We start from the raw sequence: 21,497 nt of genomic DNA, 5'->3' as shown, positions 1-21,497 counted from the left end.
CATTCCCCAGAATTAGGTCCAGCAATGCACCGTCCCTTGTTGGACCCTTTACATATTGACCTAAAAAGTTCTCCGGTACACATTTCAAGAAATCCACTCCATCCAAGCCCTTAACACTATGTCTATCCCAATTAATGTTGGAAAAGTTGAAATCACCTAATATAATTACCCTATTGTTATTGTTTTTACACACCTCCACAAATTGTGCACATATTTGCTCCTCAATTTCCTGCTGACTATTTGGGGGTCTATAATAAACACCTAATAATGTAGTTTCTCCTTTTTTATTCCTAAGCTCTACCCACTTTTTTTTTTACTTCACATTTTCATGATGCTCAGTGAATAAAGGAAAAATTAATTCCAATTCAGCATTTTAGTCAGCAACACATTCTCATGTTGATTATCTTGGTTTTGTCTGCACCCAGGACTGGCAGGAGTAACTGCTTAAAGGGCAACCTTTTTCATATTCTCAGCGGATAAATAGAACATCTTGCTGCAACTAAGTGTTCATTTTTCACAAGATTTGGGGAAAGAAAGACGTATCTCACTCTACATCCTGTGCTTCCCAACAGCTAACATCAATTTGAATGAGATACTGCCTGTTCAAAATAGGCTGGTTTCACTAGTAAATATTTGCCTTTTTTAAAAAAAAAATTAATTAAAAGCAGCAACACTTATTCTCTTGTAATGCATAGTGTTGGTGGAATTAGTCTTTGGTCTAATGAACAGCAGTTAAGATATCCTGGAGAATCCTTTACATTAAGTTTTGGAAACCTTCATACTGCTTGCCTTCAGAGTTACTTTCTGAGTTAACAGAAAGGCCAGCTTTTTTTCATATTAAGCGGCTTCATTCACAAACACAGGATTCACAGCACTGCTTCCATTGTAAGGGATGGTCTTTCCATCCAAGGTTAGGAACAAGGGGTCACCTGGCTTCAGTTGTTTCCAGTCGTTGTCCTGAAGCTGAGGGTGAACGACAGCAAGAATCTGTTCTTCTGAATCTCTGGGGAAATCGACTTTCTCAAAAACTCTGTAAACGTCAAGGGTACATGGAGGGAATTCCATGCCTCCGTTGTAGAAATGTGCAAAATCCAGGGCACTGTTAATGAGCTTCCGCATGTTTTCTGAAATATTTGCCCTGACCACCCCTTGAGGTTGAGGACCTTTTTCAAGACCTATAGAGTGCTTTGTGACAGTTTGAATTGCACCATATTGGACCACAGGGTTTTCGAGCAGCAGCACTTGACAATTATCATGTGTCAAGGTATTCTTAATATAATGAATCATCTGGATGGTAAAATCATCCTTGGAAGTTTTCATAATCAGACAGTTTCCCATGTTGGAGGTAGTGTTGTGAAGATCTATAGCAAGATCGTAGGCATTCTCGCTGTCTTTTGGTCCAAACAAACGGTTTATCTCCTGGGCTCTTGTAACTTCATAAGGCATTGAGTCACTTGGCGGCATGCTTTTATATAATACAATCTCTGCCCCAGCCAAGAACATCATGCTCCAGATTCCATTTGAGGTATGTAGAGAGCACATACTGCACAAGCTGGGAATGCATTCCAGAGGCTCACTACTCTCTGGGAAACAAGCTGCCTAACACCAGTTTATTCATATTTTTGCATAGTTTAAATCCATATTCCCTGGTCCTCCCCAGTCTGTCAAACTGAAAGAACCAGTCTTTCATTCTATCTACCTGGCACTTGTGTGGCATGAATGTTACTTGCCACTTGTCAGCCCAAGCGTGAATATTGTCCAGATTTTGCTGCATTTGGACATGGACTGCTTTAGTAACTGAGAAGTTGGAAATGTTGCTGAACATGGTGTAATCATTAGTGAACATCCCCACTTTTGACCTTATGATGGAAGGAAGGTCATTGATGAAGCAGCTGAAGGTGGTTGGGCCTCGGACTCTACCCTGAGGAACTCCTGCAGTGATGTCCTGAAGCTGAGATGACTGACTTCCAACAACCACAACCATCTTCCTTTGTGCTAGGTTTGACTCCAACCAGTGGAGAGTTTTCCCCCTGATTCCCATTGACTCCAGTTTTGCTAGGGCTCCTTGATGCCAGACCCGGTCAAATGCGGCCTTGATGTCAAAGGCAGTCACTTTAACCTCACTTAGGGAGTTCAGTTTTTTTGTCCCTGTTTGAACCAAGGCTGTAATGAGGTCAGGAGCTGAGTGGCCATTGCGGTACCCAAACTAGGCATCAGTGAGCAGGTTATTGCTAAGCAAGTGCTGCTTGCTAACACTGTTGATGACCCCTTCCATTAGTTTATTGATGATTGAGTGTAGTCTGATGGGGCGGTAATTGGCTGGGTTACATTTGTCCTGCTTGTGTACAGGACATACATGGGCAATTTTCCACTTGGCCAGGTAGATGCCAGTGTTGTAACTGTACTGGAACAGCTTGGCTAGGAGCGCGGCAAGTTCTGGGGCACAGGTCTTCAGTACTATTGCTGGAATATTGTCAGGGCCCATTGCCTGTGCACAATCCAGTGCCTTCAGCTGTTTCTTGATATCCCGTGAAATGACTTGAATTGGCTGAAGACTGGTATCTGTGATGCTGGGGACTTCTGGAGGAAGCTGAGATGGATCATCCATTCAGCACTTCTGGCTGAAGATTGTAACAAATGCTTCAGCCTTATTATTTGCACTGATGTGCTGGGCTCCCCCATCATTGAGGATGGGTATATTTGTGGAGCCTCCTCCTCCATTGTGTTGTTTAATTGTCCAGCAGCATTCATGACTGGATGTGGCAGGACTGCAGAGCTTAGATCTGATCCGTTGGTTGTGGGATTGCTTAGCTCTATCACTTGCTGCTTATGATGTTTGACATGCAAGTCGTCCTGTGTTTTAGCTTCACCAGGTTGATACCTCATTTTTAGGTATGCCTGGTGCTGCTCCTGGCATGCCCTCCTGCATTCTTCATTGAACCAGTGTTGATCCCCTGGCTTGATGCTAATGGTAGAGTGAGGGATATACCAATCCATGAGGCTACAGATTGTGGTTGAACACAGTTCTGCTGCTGATGACCCACAGCTCCTCATGGATGCCCAGTTTTGAGCTGCTAGAGCTGTTATGAATCTATCCCTTTAGTACGTGGTAGTGCCACACAACACGATTAAGCGTGTGCCTAGTGTGAAGACAAGACTTTGTCTCTACAAGGACCATGTGATATTCACTCCTACTAATACTGCCAAGGACAGATGCAGGTGTAACAGGTGGATTTGTGAAGTTGGGGTTAAGTAGGTTTTTCTTGTTGGTTCTCTCACCAGCTGATACATACTTCAGCCATCTCAGTTAATAGTGGTACTAGCAAGCTATTTTTGTTGAACATTTAAGTGTCTTGACCCAGGATACATTCTGTGCACTTGCTGCCCTCAGTTCTTCTAAGTGGTGTTCAACATGGAGGAGTACTGATTCAACAGCTGAGAGGAAGCAGTCAGTGGTTATCGGGTTTCTTTGCTTGACCTGATGCCATGAGACTTCATAGAGTCCAAAGTAAATGTTGAGATCTCTGACAGCCACTCCCTCCTGATTGTATACCATTGTGCCGCTGCCTCTGGTCTGTCTGTTTTACTGATGGGACACGACTTATCCCGGGATAGTGACGGAGGAGTCTGGGACATTGGCTGTAAAGGTATTATTTGGTGAGTATGACTATGTAAGGCTGTTCCTTAACTAGTCTATGGGACAGCTTTCTCAATTTTGGCACACATACCCAAATGCTAGTGAGGAGAACTTTGCGGGATTGACAGTGCGGAGTGTGCCTGTGTCATTTCTGTGCCTGGATCCCAGGTGGTCCATCCAGTATTCTTCTCATTCAACTTTTCTGTAATAGTTTGATACAACTGAATGGCTTGCTAGCACAACTCAGAGGGTAGTGAAGAGCCAACAACATCACTGTGGATCAAGGGCTGGATTTTCAAAGTTGCAAGGATTCTAGAGACATTTAAAAATGGCAGGCACGACCCAATTCGGGGTTCCTGCTCCCATTCCGTTGCTCCCAATTTTTGATGGTGCAGAATAAGGGTACAAGCAGTGAGCCTGGACCCTGTACTAACCTGGTTGGCTTCACTGTGGGGTAGGCATCTCCTAGCCTCCCACAGTTTTCATGGAGTCAGGCCAGCTTCTCCATGACTCTTGTTCATGGCTCTTCGAGAAGAGTTGTGAACCACAGTCTGGATGCAGGAACCTTTGATAAGGCAAAGTTGAAAGGTCTTACCTGTGCCTGTCCATATGCCAACTCATACCCCCACTGGTTCCTCATATTTTCCAAGCTGGCTGAGAGCACAGACTCCTACAAAAGGATTAACTTTGTTGACACAGATGGAGAGAAACAAAACTTTGCTTAATTAACAGCTTTATGTTATAGAAGCTATTTTTTCTGTGATTTTTTGTCAGTTGTTCAACTGTTTATTTGCACTAGCTAAAGAGCAAGTGCTCATAGCTTATTTTATTGATACTTTGATTGACACTTCAGGGTTGTAGCGATAATTTTTTTTTTAAAAAAAACTATGGATGGGTGTTTGTTTTTTTAAAGCAGTTTCTCATTCCATTATTACTATAGGGTTCTTGGTTCTGTAGTGTATACTGGATAAATGAGCATGGAAGTACTAGGAGTTGGCATGAATGGAGGTGGCTCAGGGAGTGGATGGGGGTTGATGGGGTGCGAGGCCTTTAGGGCCTAAAATATAAGCAAATGACTGGGATAAAGCCGCAGAGCACTGAGGTGAGCCTTTTAATCAGCCTGCCTTGGCACTCGGCCACTCCTGTAGCCAACTACAATATGCTTCTAGGGGTGGCCGGCCCCACTATCTTGCTCCACCTTCCTGGAACAAAAATTGTGTCTGACAAATCACTTTCTGCCCACTTGGAGTTGAGAGATGTCCCGACTCAAGCTACCTGCCTCAGTAGCGAAAATCCAGTCCCTAAAGTCACATGTAGGCCAGATCAGAAAAGGAAGACAGGTTTCCTTCCCTGCAGGACATTAGGTGTATTATAATTCCTTTCCTTACCCTTTTCTCTGCCTAATTTTAAATGCTTCCATTCCAAAGAGTTACATCTAACTCTTTTGAATATCTCTTCTTTTGCAGTAAAACCTGTGTTCGAATAGCTGTGTGAGAAAAATGTAATCCACTTCCACTCTCTTGTCGATAATCCTACCTTATATCTGGTTACTGTTTCACCAATTGGTAGAAACAATCTCTCACATTCATCCTTTTAAAATCTTTTGTAATTTTGAAAATTGATTGGGGTCACCCAGTGAGGATTGGTGCGTAGGAGAGTTGAGATCAGGCGAAGTTTACTTACTGGCCTGTGGCCACACTTACCGCCCGACGATAATTTATTTTCACTGACTTTGAAGTTGGTTGAGGCCCCTGCAGCAGGCACTGGTCTAAATTTAAAAGCCACAACACCTTAATGACATCAATGTCACAAATTGAGTTTCATGATGACTAGGGGAAAACTGCCCAGCATCAAAGTGAGCCGAGAAATATGGTGGGATTGCAGTGTGGCCAGAGGGGGTATAGCTAAGAAAGTATTTTTTTAATTTTATGGATGAGGCTGAAGAAATTCTTCTCTGGGTCTGTCAATTAGAGTAAAGGAAAAACTTTTCAAGTAAAGCAAGCTGTGGTTTATCTGGACGGGTGGGGCACAATGACAAAGTAGCTAAGAAGGTTGCCTCATCAAAATATGTCCACTGCATATTATGGCTACAAAGTGGCAACACATGAAATATTTTCGCATCAACACAATAAGTGCTCACAAAGTTGTGGTTGTGTTCCTGAAAATAGTGACTTTTAGTGAACCAACTTTAGGTTCCCATAGGAATCAATGTTAAAGCTGAAGTTTGGTTCTTCTGGGTGAGAAATGTCTGAAGGAGCCTATGTACAAGTTGAAATACTGTACCATACATGTGCAGCACTCTGCATTCCTAGCTGAAATAACTTAAAATAAAACACATCAGCAAATAAATATTCAATTAAATTGTTTTTTTAAAAAAAAATCACAGTACTCACCTCAGTAAATGCTCTTAGATTTACCAGGTTCCATAAAGTGGCAGATGTCAGTTGGTGCAGGCAGCAACTGAAGTCCTGACCACCTGCACTGACCAACATCTGCCACTAGATGGAGTCTAGAACTTCAGTGCTTGTTCAGAAGCGAAGCCAGCAGGGGAACCAGAAGCCGCTGAAGAACAGGGGATGGGATTCAGCAAGGGTGGGAGCAGGGGGAACAGGGACTGAGAGCAAGGATGGAAGCTCTGCGAGATAAGCCATGTGAACAGAGACCACAAACGAGGAAGTCTGTAGCAAATGACAAAGTCAAATGAGGAATGTTAAACAGATATATTGGCACTACTCTAGTAATAACATTAAAGTGAAACAACATTAAGCAACTTGCCATTAAGTGGGGACTTTAACTGTAAAAGGCACAAATACAATTTATAAAGTGGTTCAGAACATAAACTAATTTAATTCAATTAAGCCATACAACTCAGGAGCTATTTTAAGTTAACGCTGCCAGTTTGGAACAGAGTAAAAATTCTGCACAAATAAAAGTCCCAGGTTCTTGTCATGTTCATTCAAATACAAATTTGTTTACCTTGCAGAAATACACATATCAAAAAAGGTTTTAAAAATAGTTGAACATTCTGCAAGTGCACTTGTTGCCCTGAAAGAAGAAACTAGAACAACTGGCTGACTTTTGCAGGCCCTCTGCCAGCGGCATTTTCAGTTTCCACCGAAGTCAATGGGGGTTTTGAATGGCTCGCCACATTTTATGGCCCTGCTCCCGCCATGACAGGGCTGTAAAATTCTACCCAACATTTTGGATATTACTTCTACATTTACATTTTAGGAACAAAATACACAATTGACCAGAGGGATCACATTTACCAATTAAACACAAAAGAGAAGGAAATGCAGGAGGATTTTTTTTTAAATGAAAGGGTGACAAGAATGTGGAACGGATTACTGGCATTGATAGTGAAAGAAGAAACCTTAATGGGTTTCAGGAAGGAGTTAAAGAAGTTCTTGTCAGCAAATGGGATTAAAAAAAATGAATGAAGGGAATACTGTAGGTAGATGGGAGAGTTGGACCAAAGGTCTTTGCCTGCCTGAAACTGTTACTTTGTTAAAATGTTCCAATTCTAAACTATTCAGCGTTTATTCTAAACAGCCTCATTTATCCTGTCACTGCAGCATTGCTTCCTTACATGCCATCTTCCCTCCCTACACAGATTTCTCCCCTCCTTTCAATGCTGGTAATAGAGTGGACTATGGTTCCACAGAAAGAGGAAAGACGGAAGGAAAATTAAATCATGGTGCACAATAGACTTGTACTTTTAATTTACAAAATGTTTTATTTTAAATATCCATGTATTGTAAAGCAGATTCATGAGAATTGATTAAATCAAAATTCGCTTCAGAAAAACATATTTCAACCAATGCTTCATTGCTATAGAGAATGATGCAAAGATAAATCTGATACTTAGGAAGTTTTCTTAAAATATCTGGAGTAAAAATAATTTACAATAATTAACAAGACCCTTACTTCTAAATAACAAGGCAAATATTTCTCCTACTTATGCCTTGAGCTTTTCTGAACAAAATGTCTTTGAGACAAACGTAGTCTTGTGTCCCAATGAAATATGTTCAATAAAAATACTGTATTTCAGCCAAAGCCTTGCAAATATTATATATGTATATACAGTACAATCATTTTTTGCAAAGGAGATTAAAAAAGCTAAAAATATGGTAAATTGTAATATTCTAAAATTTGTGTATATGGCATTTTACATTATTGCATATATTAATATATACACAATACAAATTTTGGATATAATTACATTACATATACAAAGTAGAAAATTTAATTTCATATACATTCTTTTGAAGCCTTTTATTCTTGGATGAAAATAATAACAAGGCAGAGAGCTCCCACTAAAGTTAAAGCTTGTAAACCAAGGAAGCCCAACATGACCCAAAAGAAAACTATTACAACCGGCTCAACAATACGAGTCCCCAAATGCATCCGTGAGAAGCCTATACTGAGCAGGCATTTGTTGAGTTCCCCAAAGAGTGTCCCCATTTTTTTGCAGTCATCAATGGCACTTTCTTCCTCTTCAACTGGAATCTGTTCAAGAAAAAAGAAAAATAGTACTTGCCATTTTGCCACGTACACTGATACTGGAAATCCTATTTAAGCTATATATGTTTTCATTATTTACACACACACATGTACATTTTATGAAGTGGTGCTGTTTGGCAATGATGTTATTCTAATAGACATTGCTTGGGAAGTATCATTTTTTAATTCTTCAATACCAGCAACAGACATTGAAAAAGATGTAGAAAAAAAAAATCTACATTAGGTGCAAAATATGTCAGTAGAAATCTGGCATTCTTTGGGATGCTAATGAGATGGAGAAGAGAGCTATGTGGCATGTGGGAGGGAAGATAGAATTAAAATGACACCACAACTGGACTAATTAAATAAAACAAGCTCAAGGGAACAGTTATGTTACAGTGAAGTAGTAACGAACACTACAAATCCATTAAAGTCATGAAAAGCTGGAAATGAATAGCAGATTATTCAGTGCCTGAACAACAAAGGAAGGTTCATGCTAAGAGTATGGTCCTTTAATTAACATTTTCTGTTATTTCAGATCTTTTTTGTTTCCTTAGACCTTGGTTAGCATATTTGGGTGTTGTTGCTTGACAACCTTTAATTAAACATCATCCTTCCCTTCGTTTTCCAGGCAAAAATATAAATTGGGTTTACCCGCATCCTTTAAAACAGTGCCAACAAATGGTTAGAATATGTTACCTGCTTCATTTTAACTCAAATTTATTTTAAAAAAAAATCAAGATTAAAATGAAAAACTCATTGACAGAGGATAGTGACCTGAAATTTAACACCACCACCCCCAACAGCAGGTTAAGTGTCGGATGAGGGAGTAAAATTTTAAAATTCTACGTCCTGGCTACAGTCACAAAAAAAGTGAGTTACGGCATTGATGAGACTCCCGCTACAGACAGGTGACGGACTACTTAACATTCAAAAGTCTCGGCCTAGTGACTTCACTGGTTCTATAGTGTAATCTTAACTTAAAAAACAATGGGAGTCTCGCGCTGTCTGCACTTTGGCAGCAGAGCTACAATGGGAGCCACTGGCAAAGGTAAGTTTCAAAAATTTTTCTTCTGTTCAAACTTTATGGGCCAGGATGAGCAGCAGTGCTTCTCTTAGGAACTGTAAGGAGTTTTTTGGGCTTTCTTCCCAACTATAACCCCACTTCCCCCACCCCACTGATTTCCTTCGGACCCCTCCTCCTACTGACCATTCCACAGATCCCCAGATGCAACATCCTGGTGCCAAAGTTCTGCTTCCCGTCCCACTGACCAGGCACTGGATCTATGTTAATGAGGCCCTGTGATTAAGATTGAGTGGGCTGCCATGTACCTTGACTCTGCAGATGCACTGCCCACTTTGGGTCCTGCGTGCACTGTTCCTGTCTCCCTTTTAAATTCAGGGCTAATGAGAGATTAATGGTCAAGTACATTCAATGTAAATACATCAACATTTAATGTTTATAAAGAAAAACACAGAGCATTTGCAGAGTTGTGGAAGATTGAGAGCTGGGCAGCAGCTATGAAATAATTTAAATATGAGCATAAAAATTTTAAATTTGTGACAATAGAGAACTGGGAACAATGTAGTTCAGACAGTGTAGAAGTGATGGTGGACATGACTTGGTAGGAGATTCGATAGGGATAGTAGAGTTTTGTACGAACCGAGACAACTAGCCAGGCCAGCAGTGGAATAAAGTCTGGTGGTGACAAAGCACGGATAAGGGTTTTGGCATCAATGGCAGAGACAGGTGATGTTAGAGGTGTAAGCAGGCAATTTGTTTGTTGGGAATTCTCTCCTCCTTTATGACCCTCCTTAAAACCCACCTCAGATTTAGCTTACAGTTTTCCCTTCTAATATTTGTCTATTTTCATCTGGTAACATCCCTGTGAAGCGACTTAGGGTTTTTTTTTAATGTGAAAAGCACTATGTAATTATTTTGATGTAGAGCAAATGCCCTGTATATTTAATTGCTGAAATTGATTAGAATTTATTCAAGTTAAAAACAAAGAACTCTACACTGAAGCTTATAAGTGACCATATTTTGATCTTGGAATAGTTAAACAGTTGGCACTAAAATGTTCTGGCAGCAATTAAAATGTTGTGAAACGAGCTGCAGGGAAAATCTCAACTACATTGTGTACTTTGGGAACATTTCCTACTCCATTAATCAACAGAGCATTGTAAAACTGTGTTAAATTTGTATGAACAAATTCAATAAACACGAATGCAGTTAAAGATGCATTTTGCACAAAGGGGTGCTATGCAGGAAAAAGTGCAATGTTACTAATTTCCTAATGGTGCAAAACCAGAATACTTAAACAGTCTGAAAGTGCATGTTGTCCATTGACATTAGGACGCAATATTTAAAAAAAAAAGTTAATCCTACCCCCAAAATGTCAGACAGGAACAGTTTCAACATCAGGGGCATGATGCTGTAGAAAGGTTTATGTAATTATAAATTGCACTGAGATTTTACAGACATCTATTTTCCAATATACTTACTTTGAAATTACACAGTGGGCATTAGTATACGACTAATAAATGACATGAATCCATTTATTAAAATAGCAAAGAGAAATTTCAGGCAAGTATTTATACGCCGGCGTCCCCATTGTGTAACTTCAAGATGATTACTATAAAATACATTGAACCGATGTCTTATCCATCTCCTAGTCGCATATCTTTACTATATTAATACATTTAAAAAAGTTGCTCCTGGTAATCAATGTTGTACATTTCTCTCAATTTGCGAAAACTGAAGCTTTTTTCTCCAGTCTCCACCACAAGTTTCAACCTTCAAGCTGACTTGACCCCCTACCATCAGGTTGAACTAGCTTTTTCATAACCAAAGCATCCTGATTTTCCATCTCCGTTATCCTATCACAAAAGACCCATTACTTGCATCCCTAACAGTGGACACCTCCACTCTTAAATTATCTCTCTCACTTGACAATGGAAATCCAAGGCTTGTAACAAAACTTTGCTTTCTAGAACAAAAATACTTCTCTGGTGTGACACTACGATCACCTAAAACTTTGATCTTTTCCACCCTCCCCCCACCACCCCCCCCACCTTTCATCCTCTATCTTCCATAAACTCCTGCTTGTTCCAGATTCTGCTGTCACGCACATCAAGTTTACTCAATCAGTCCCGGTCATTGCTGACCTACAATGGCTGCTAGTTTCTCAGTATCTTAAGATTCTTGTCCATGTCTTTTAAGTCTCTTCAAAGCCTTAACTTCTCCCCATCCCCCCACAATGTCCATAATCTTCTCTTACTCTACACCACCATGCCCCCTCTCCAAATCTCCATTGTTCCAACTCTGGCCTTTCATCCACTAATGACAGTCATGCCAAGGTTACATACCCTGGAAATCGCTCCACTTCCTCTTTAAGACCATCCTTAAAGTCCATCTCTTTAACCAAACTTTTGGCCATCCCTCCAGTATCCACCTTCGGTTGAAAATATATCCACACAGCTTTCAATCTTTCCTTAAATATGTTTCTTTCTCTTTCATCTTTAAACCCATTGCTCTTAACTTTTATGGCCACTATTTTAGGGAAAAATAAACTTAACAACATAACTTTATTCATTTATAATCTTTTGCCAGTAGTAAAACTTTCTTCCATTGCTCATTGAAATTCAACAGCTAAAATTTCAAATCCTCACCTCCTAATGCAAATTCCTACTCATGTTGTATCTACTGGTATCCCATCTTAGCTTGTTCGCCTCCACTTCAAAATGCCTGTTTTTACACCTAACCCTTTGATGATTTAAACCTTGCAGTCTGATTAAATTAAATTAGTCATATACATACACAAACATACACAGCCCCCACAAGCCTGCTTTACAGTATCCCACAGTAATATTGAAAAAGCTCATTTTTCCTTACATCAGGACCTTGGCAGCTGAAGGCATGGCCACCAATAGTGGAGTAATTAAAATTGGGGATGCTCAGGTGGTTTGAATTTGGTAATCATGGGACTGGGGGACATTACAGTGCCAAGTGGTTATGGTACTGGGTTTGTAACTCCAAGATCAAGAGTTCAAATCTCACAATGGCAAACTATGAACCAATGTAATTTCATCTGAATAGGAACAGATGGAAACATGTTTGGAGCTTGGCCTAAATAGCCAAGTGGTTATGGTACTGGGCTTGTAACCCCAAGATCAAGAGTTCAAATCTCACAATGGCAAACTATGAAACAATGTAACTTCATCTGAAACAGATGGAAACAGGTTTACTCAAAAGAGTATCAAGAGTTCAAATCTCACAATGGCAAACTATGAAACAATGTAACTTCATCTGAAACAGATGGAAACGGGTTTGTACTCGAAAGAGTTACAGTGACAGGGAGGTTTGGCCTAAATATCCAAGTGGTTATGGTACTGGGTTTGTAACCCCAAGATCAAGAGTTCAAATCTCACAATGGCAAACTATGAAACAATGTAACTTCATCTGAATAGGAACAGATGGAAACGTGTTTGTACTCGAAAGAGTTACAGTGACAGGGAGAAGCACAGTGACAATATAGTATGTATGAAAATGCAAAGAACAAAAGGACAGGTAAGAGAATATAACTAATGGGGTTGGCAATAGCATTGTACCAATACAATCTCAATTTAATCCCATTGTGTTCCTGTGTTGGAAGCAGTTTACAGAAGGTTTACCAGACTAATACCTGGAATGGGCGGGTTGTCTTATGAGAAAAGATTGGACAGGCTAGGCCTGTATCCGCTGGAGTTTAGAAGAGTAACAGGTGACTTGACTGAGACATAAGATTCTGAGGGATCTTGACAGGGCAGATGTGGAGCGGATATTTCCTCTTGTGGAAGAATCTAGAAATAGGGGTCACTGTTTAAAAATAAGGGGCTGCCCATTTAAAACTGAGATGAGGTGAAATTTTTTCTCTGAGGAAAAACTCAGAGTTCTCTGGAACTCTCTTCCTGAAAAGGTGGTGAAAGCAGTCTTTTGAATATTTTAAGGCAGAGGTGGATAGATTCTTGGTAAGCAAGGTTGTAATAAGTTATCTGGGATAGGTGGGCTGCAGATTTGAGGTTATTATCAGTCTAGCCATGATCTTATTGAATGGTGGAGCAGGCTTTAGGGGCCAAATTGCTTACTCCTGCTCCTTGTTCTTATGCTCGTATTTCCAGGTGTTATCATAATGTTTACTATATGTTGAAATAATATCTGTTCCTGTTAACAAAGGATTCATGCTTTTAGAGGAATGAAAATTGACAGTGGCTTATTTTCACTGGGAAATACCTTACAAAGACAGCACAGGATTTTCTTGTTGATATACTGCTCAGTAGATTCTGAAACATTGTTCCAACGTGACATTTCTGAGAGATATATTTTTGAGAGGTAATAACTGCCACAAGTCATGATGCAACTTAGTGTTGCCAATTCTGTACAGTACCTATCCCTGCCAGTTACTTCTAAATAACTGAGAAGTTACTTCTATAGAAGAGGTATTTTGATGGAGTCTTTTGAGTACACGTATATAAACGAATAGACTGCTATCGGTGCAACAGGACTGTCAGTGCCGCAGATGAGATATTGTAGCCTGAGGCAGCTTTCCTGCGTTTAACAGTGGGAAAAAGAAAATTACCTGAAAAGTTGACAGTCAACCTTGTGGCATGAATGTGTGAATCTTTAGACTTCTGAGATAATTAATATATGTACATACGTATACAATATGCACATACGTATACAATATGACACACTTGTATAAAAAGATAAAATAAATCATGCAAACACACCATCAGATTCAAAATACTAATAATGAAAGACCTCAAGTCCAGGCCACAATGTAGAAATCTAACACTTCTGCAATCTTGTTTGTTTTGCTTGGCATGAGTGAAAACAGAAGTGGGACCTCAGTTCTCATTCGTTTCATTTTACTAGATTAATCTGATAACACAGCAGAATTCATTTGAAAACTGAGAATTAATCATTTCAGGCATTCATTTCAAATCAATTTGGGGTATTTTATATATTTCAAAGGCAGCTTCAATAATACAGACTCAAAACGTTAACTCTGTCTTCCTCTCACACAGATGCTGTCAGACCTGCTGAGGTTTTTCCAGCTATTTTTATTTTTGTTTCAGATTTCCAACATTCACAATATTTTGCTTTTATCTTAGTGTTCATTAATTTTAACTCAGTCCCCTTACCTATACAATGCAGAATGTCAAAGTTAGATTTACAGTTTTTTTTTAAACACACTGACTTACAAATCCTGTTAAGTTGTAAGAGTAGTGTTCACAACATAGACCCATTATTCCCTCCATTGTTCCTGCCCTGAGTAAAAAGACTCAATATATTTACACATGAAGACTGATAACATTTGAGGAGTAATTAGATTAATTATTCATTTGTATCTGTAAAATGAGCACGAGAAGACCATTTAAGAGGATAGATACCAGAGACCGATGAATATCTAGCATTTGTAATGTGCACAAGAGATGTTGCACAAATAAAGTAATTTATATCACTGAGAATGCATCCACATTTTAGGGGAATACAGAAGTTATACAGCTTGCTATACAATCAAGTTTCTACCACTTTCTTAGCAGTGCATCAAAACAAATAGACTATAGCACCTGTATAGTAAATTAGACCCAAACAATGAACCCACCATTACTACCATATTCTACAGAATGCCCACTTTGAAACATGGTTACTGACCTACAGCAAACAAAAATAAATATGAAACTTTGTATGCCTAATTGCATAATCAATTATAAGAGAAAGCAATTATATGTCTTGTTAAGTTGATAATTTATTCCATGGTGCAGTAAAAGTTACTTGTCTTACAAAGGCTGGATTCAGTAACAAAGCCAAGAGCTTAACACAACAATATCAATTAACAGAGATAAAAACAAAAGATAAAAACAAAAAACTGCGGATGCTGGAAATCCAAAACAAAAACAGAATTACCTGGAAAAACTCAGCAGGTCTGGCAGCATCGGCGGAGAAGAAAAGAGTTGATGTTTCGAGTCAGTTCTGTTGAAGGGTCATGAGGACTGGAAACATCAACTCTTTTCTTCTCCACCGATGCTGCCAGACCTGCTTAGTTTTTCCAGGTATTTTTGTTTTTGTTTTGGATTTCCAACATCCACAGTTTTTTGCTTTTAACATAATAATTCAACTCTGGGTAGTGTCAAAGTTGAACTGTCAAAGTGCAATACAGTTCAATTTCTTTCAATCCTATGTGGCTCTGAGATGCCTCACTGTATTTACTATAATGTTATGTTTACCATACACGTTTATATTTAATGGTGCTTACAGCCCAAAGGACATTACATGGGTTCCAGCAACTCAATGTACTATGGCAGGAGGGCTTAAGACTGTGGTCTTTCCTCATTGAGTCTTTGCAAGGGCTATCCCAAACTTTAGTGCATCCCTCAGCAAATTGTCTTGGACCTAGGAATGAGCAAGTCTGCAAGTTGGTTTTGCCTGGCTCTTTGCAATAGAAGACCAACATGTTTAGGCAGACTAAAGAGTGCTTTTCACCAAACTGATGGTTCTCCAGCAACAGTTGACACTGGTCTTAGTATGTGCCCCTAGGAACAACCCATAGAGCACAGAGTCCTGCATGATGGAGCTGCTCGGGACAAACTTTTATAAAAACCACTGCATCTCTTTCCAGGCTTTTTGATCCTTTTTCCCCCTTTACCTGATGGTGATAAAGTTTGGAGGGGCCAGGATGTGTGACACAAACTGGGATGAGCGCAAAACCAAGGTGAAGCCGAAAATGGCCATGTGGGAGCGATGCTCCCTTTCCATTGTGGGTAAGAACCCAATCATCAGGTGCAAGGTGCTCATGGTGTTGCTGTGCTTGGCGTAGGTCTGATCCACATCCCACTACCGTGCAGTGGCAATCACCCAAACTATCTTTTACTTTATCTGGAGATTGAAATGGATCACATCCACAGGGGCACAATGTACAAATCTCGAGATAAGGTGGGATTGGGGAGGTGGTAGGGAAATGTTATTTATCTTCGGTACACAAACACCAATTGTCTGTATACTGAGGGTGTATCAGTTCCCGATGTTATGAAGGATGGGTCTGGCCATATTGTCATGGAATTCTCCATTCAGTTGGACTGTGTCGTACACCTGAACACAAGTCTATCAAGCAGCATTCTGCAAGTAATATCCCCAAGGCCCTGTGGGAAAATAAAATAGTGGGTCCTATTGGATGGTTTCCTGAGCAGACTGTCAAGTCATTTGGCAGAATGCCTCACCACCTGAGGTTTCAAACAAGCACCAAGATATAGCGTGGCTGGTGTCAAGAAGTGCCATCCTAATGAGATCCTTCATGAGCATCCAGACTCTCAGTGTGAAACTTGTTTATGTACCAAGAATCAAAGCATAGATTTTTGCAGCTGCACACAAAGGTGCATTACAATGGTCTTGCTGCCTCCAGATAGATACAAGTACAGTTGCTCATTTTCTTTCAAACTTTTTGGGACAACTTATTGGACAGAATGTTAAAGTTGTAGCCATGAACCAGAGAAACTAGAATATTGTCCAGCAAGAGAAAATCATTTATACTTTGCATACTACAAGGGTACAGAAACTCTAAATTCAAACCTCCAATTACGATCAGCATTAGTCAAATGCAGAAGTCCCACCACCTACAAGATAAAAGTAGTGAAGGAAAACAACATGATCCCCTCTGTACACCCATCACCCGCCTCCCAAATAAGTGCTGAAACCGTATCCTGTATCCCTTATACCTGTGGAACATACAATGAAATCTGCTGCCCAGTTCACTACATGTAAGAGATAATAGAATTTTCATTGACAACGTAGAATCTCAATCTGTGTTGCTTTAAGAAAAATGCAAAACATTTGCTGACATTGAGCTCACAAGACCACTAGATGAGAACTTTTGGTTTTCATAAAACTTCCAAGAGAACAAATCAATTTGCAACCTCCATAAAAATCTTGTTTAGGGAGCAAAAATTGAGAGAAGAAAACACCCCTCTTACATTCCCGAAATCCCTATAGCAATCAATTCAATCCAAATTAAATAATTCCTTCTGTGATTCCTTAGCCTCCAGTTTTACTTCAGGTTTAGTTTTTAAACCCATGTCTTCTAATATAGTGACAGTGATTGTTCCAAGTTTCTCCCTCCCTTTTTCCTCTAGTTTCTCCAACTAATGTTGGGTCACTTTTTGTGTCTTTTAACCGTGAAGACAGATACTAAATACTTGTTCAAAGCCTCTGCTACTTCTTCATTTCCCATTATTAATTCTCCAGTTTCACCAATGCTCACACTAGCTATTTTTTTAAAAATATTCCTGTAGAAGCTCTCACTGTCTGTTTTTATATTTCTTACTAATTTTTTCTCGTACTCCAATTTCTCCCTTTTTTAAAAAAAAAGTCATCCTTTGCTGGTTTCTAAAACTTTCCCAATCTTCTGGCCTACCACTAATCTCCACAGCATTGTACTCCTTTTCTTTCAATTTGATACTATCCTTAACCTCCTTGGTTATCTATGGATACTGCATCCTTTTGTAGAGTCTCTCTTCCTCCATGGAATACACATCAGAGTTGTGATATAACTTAATGTCTGCCACTTCATCTCCACCGTTTAACCTGTTAGCCTATTTTTCTAGTCCATTTTAGCCAACTGTCTCCATAAACTTATATCAAGGCAATTACAAGGGTAAGACACTAATTATGGACCCACATTTTTGATTCTCAAATTGAATGTTAAATTCTATCATGTTATGATCACTCTTGTCTAAAGGATCCATTACTGTGAGGTTCTTAATTAATCCTGTCCGGTATACATTACCGGGTCCAAAATAGCCTGGTCCCCGGTAGGTTCCGGAACGTACTGTTCTAAGAGACAGTCCCGAATACACTAATGAACTCATACTCCAGGCTACCATTTTCATTTTACACAATCTCAAATTGTGCAAGTGATCTACATCATTCACCATTCATTCAGCATCATAGCTATGACAACTGAAAAATAGTACTGTATCATTTATTAGAGCCAACAGAAATAGTCAGGACATTTTGCTCTAATGTACTATTTAGACATTTAGCAGACACTTTTATCCACGGTAACTTACACTACATACTATGCTATTTCTCACTCATACACTAATCATTATCCAAAATGAAAAATTAAAAGTTTAGAGTGCGAGTTTTATGAACCAGAGACTCAAAGGATATTGGTTGTCCAGGGACACAATACCTCATCAAGGAATGTACAGACACCCTAGTCCATCCACTCACTTTAGAACATCATATCCTAGGTTCTCCTGATCTCACTTCATTGAATCTTCTGCAGCACATCAATCCTACATTAAAGATAGGGGAATAAAAACTAATTTATGTTGCTCCACTATCTGGATTATGTTGATTTCCCAGGAGCAGATGGTGCTGCCAGCATCTATCGGAGCAAAGTTCCTCAAATGGAATGAAAAAGAAAATCCATGAAAGCCGTAAAGGTAGAATCCCACAGTGGTGTCTGCCCCTGGGGAACCAGCACAATCTACGTCACATCACTTTGAAATGGTGCTACGCAAAAGAATTTTTAGCTCTGGGTACCCAATGCTTTAAAAAAAATTCCAAATCCCTCCTGATCAGTGATTTACAAAAGTTAGAATAACTCATTAAATTATAGTCAAATAACCTTGAGAGATCCTAATTCTTGATCAATTTTGATGAGAACTGCTTCATGTTGGTTGGAAATTTTCAGCAAATGGCAGAGAGGAGGACAGGCAGTGTGATATTCTCTGGAGAGGACAGGGAGGAGATCTGATAAAGGTCTTTAAAATTACGAATGCGCTCAGTAGGAAAATTGTTGACAAAATGTTTGCACATGTGGGTGAGTCCAGAACAACTAGACACAAATATAAAATTTCCACCAAAAAGATTAAGGAATGAGTTTAGGAGGAATTTCTCGAGCGGTGAAAATGGGGAAATTGTCACATTGAGTTGTTGAAGCAGATAACACTGTTGCATTTAACAGGAGGCCCTTGTTAAAAAAAATCCTTCTTTGGGTGTGAGCATCACTGCCAAGGCCGGCATTTATGCCCATCCCTAATTACCCTAAGGCAGCAGAAGTGAGCTGCCTTCTTCAAACGTTGCAGTCCATGTAGTGTAGCTACACCCACAGGGCTGTTAGGTTGGAGTTCCAGGATTTCAACCCAGCACTGAGGAACATAGTTCCAAGTCAGGTTGGTGTATGACTTGGATGGGAAATTTGAGGTGGTGGTGTTCCCATGCATCTGATGCCCTTATTCTTCTTGATAGTAGAGGTCACAGGTTTGGAAGATGCCATCAAAGGAGCCTTGGCAAATTGTACAGTTCACCTTAGATATGGTATACATTGCTGCCATTGTGTGTCAGTGGTGGTGGGAGTGAATGTTAAGGTGGTGGATGGGGTGGCACTCTAGCCAGCTGATGTTCTGGATTGTGTCAAGCTTCAAGTGTTGTTGGAGTCGCACACAACCAGGCACTTGGAGAGTATTCCATCACACTCCTGACTTCTGCCTTGTAGATATTGGTCAGGCTTTGGAGAGTCACGAGATGAGTTATTTGCCACAAAATTCCCAGCCTTTGATCTGCTCTTATAGCCACAGTATTTATATAGCTGCCCAGTTCAGTTTCTGGTCAAAGGTAACCTCCAGGTCTTGATAGTGGGGGATTCAGTGATGGTAATGCCATTGAATGTCAAGGAAAGGTGGTTAGATTCCCTCTTGTTGGAGATGTTCACTGGCTGGCACTTGTGTCACAAGAATGTTACCTGTTACTTATCAGCCCAAGCTTCAATGTTGACCAGGTCTTTTTTGCATCCAGGCACAGACTGTTTTAGTATCTGAGAAGTTGTGAATAATGCTGAACAACGTGCAATCACCAGCAAACACCCCCATTTCTAACCTCATGTTGGAGAGAAGGTCTTGATGAAGTAGCTGAAGGTGATTGGGCCAAGTACACTGAAGCCATGTCTGAGGCTGAGATGACTGGCCTCCAACAACCTCAATCATCTTCCTTTGTGCTACTAGAGAGTTTCTCACCCCACCACCCCTAATTCCCATTGATTTTAATTTTTCTATGGCACCTTGATGCCACACTCAGTCACATGTTGCCTTGATGTCAAAGGCAGTTACACTCTCAACTCACCTCTGGAATTCAGCTCTTATCCGTGTTTGGCTGAAGACTTCAATGAGCCTGGAGCAGAAGTCAGTAGTACAGCCACATGCTGTCTGGGCCCATAGCTTTTGCATACATGAAGAAAAAGGGAATAAAGGTATACGGTGCAGAGTTGGAATAAGTAACTTAAGTGGGAGGAGGCTCATGTGGAGTCACCCAAATACATTATTGCATAAGGCACTCAACAACATTGAAATGGAGTGCTGCATTGTCAAACCTTTCAAGCCTGTTGTCAATCTGTACCAATGTCTAATAAGTGAACTGTTGCTAGTAATGGGCAGTGTGTAAAACTCACTTTGACTGAAAATAAATTATATAATGTTTGATTTACTATGAGTTCATGTTTTTTTTGTATAAGACTGAAGTTGTCTCTGGCATTTATTTTCTAAGTTCTTCATGATCGCACAAATTAAGTAAAATACTGCCACTGCAGATAGTATCAGTGGATAGTGTGAGGAGAGGAAGCTTGGAAATCTGCTTGAAGACTGATATCATTGAATCTCACCTTAGTCTTGTGTTCAAGTTTATGGTCAGGCTTTAATATGGCCCTAAGAAGCTATTGCAGGAAACAGATGAAAGCTTAATTTTAATAATTTGATGTATATTTGCATTTATACATTAGATGTGTAAATTGCTTTGATTCTCATCAGCAATATCTTGTGCGCTAAGTTAAGCTACATGAAATAGATGACGCTACTGAGCTGCCAAAGGTTAACATTTAAAAGGAGGACTTGCTGTATTTCTAAAATATCAAAAACCATCATTTCTTATTTTGCCATGTGCTAAGTTATTTTCACTGTTAATTGGCAGTTTTTTTTTTGTTGGGAGAAAACAACCTCAGCCAAGATCAAGACAAAAGATCCAAAAAAAATTCCTGTGAAGGTTTTCACAAACAGCAAGAGGTAAGAATTGTGGTGCGTCAATTCAAAACCATCTCGTTTAAACCAAGTAAGATCCACTGATGTGGGGATGTACTGCATATTCTTAATTTTGGCATTTATGCAAAATTAAGTTACACCATGTAAGTAATTGAATCCAATCATAACAGCTGTTCTGTATGTCCACCTCAGAACAAATTGCATTTACATCACAATGTATCACAATAAAATATCCCAGGTGCTTACTGTGAAAAATAGTAAAGCAGATTCATATCAGGCTTCATCT

The 21,497-nt window shown here is 39.7% G+C and overlaps 1 protein-coding gene and 1 pseudogene across 4 annotated transcripts in view; both read right to left on the bottom strand.

Annotated features, from left to right (window-relative positions):
- Positions 1-759: 759 nt before the first annotated feature.
- On the bottom strand, positions 760-1,464 carry LOC121273353 (annotated as a pseudogene).
- Positions 1,465-7,353: 5,889 nt separating this feature from the next.
- The window catches only part of fam241a (family with sequence similarity 241 member A), a 37,459-nt gene continuing 23,315 nt past the window's right edge, over positions 7,354-21,497 (bottom strand). For 2 of the 4 annotated variants that reach the window (XM_041200825.1, XM_041200845.1), the window contains one exon: positions 7,354-8,146. In XM_041200825.1, coding sequence (XP_041056759.1) covers positions 7,913-8,146 — 234 coding nt within the window. In that variant the 3' untranslated portion in view covers positions 7,354-7,912. The remainder of the gene's footprint in view (positions 8,147-21,497) is intronic. The other 2 variants (XM_041200815.1, XM_041200835.1) reach the window with 1 other exon arrangement.

Source organism: Carcharodon carcharias, chromosome 1, assembly GCF_017639515.1.
Source record: "Carcharodon carcharias isolate sCarCar2 chromosome 1, sCarCar2.pri, whole genome shotgun sequence".
In the NCBI taxonomy this organism is placed as follows: Eukaryota; Metazoa; Chordata; class Chondrichthyes; order Lamniformes; family Lamnidae; genus Carcharodon; species Carcharodon carcharias.
The sequence above is the reverse complement of the archived record's forward strand: the minus strand, read 5'-3'. Positions and strand labels throughout refer to the sequence as shown.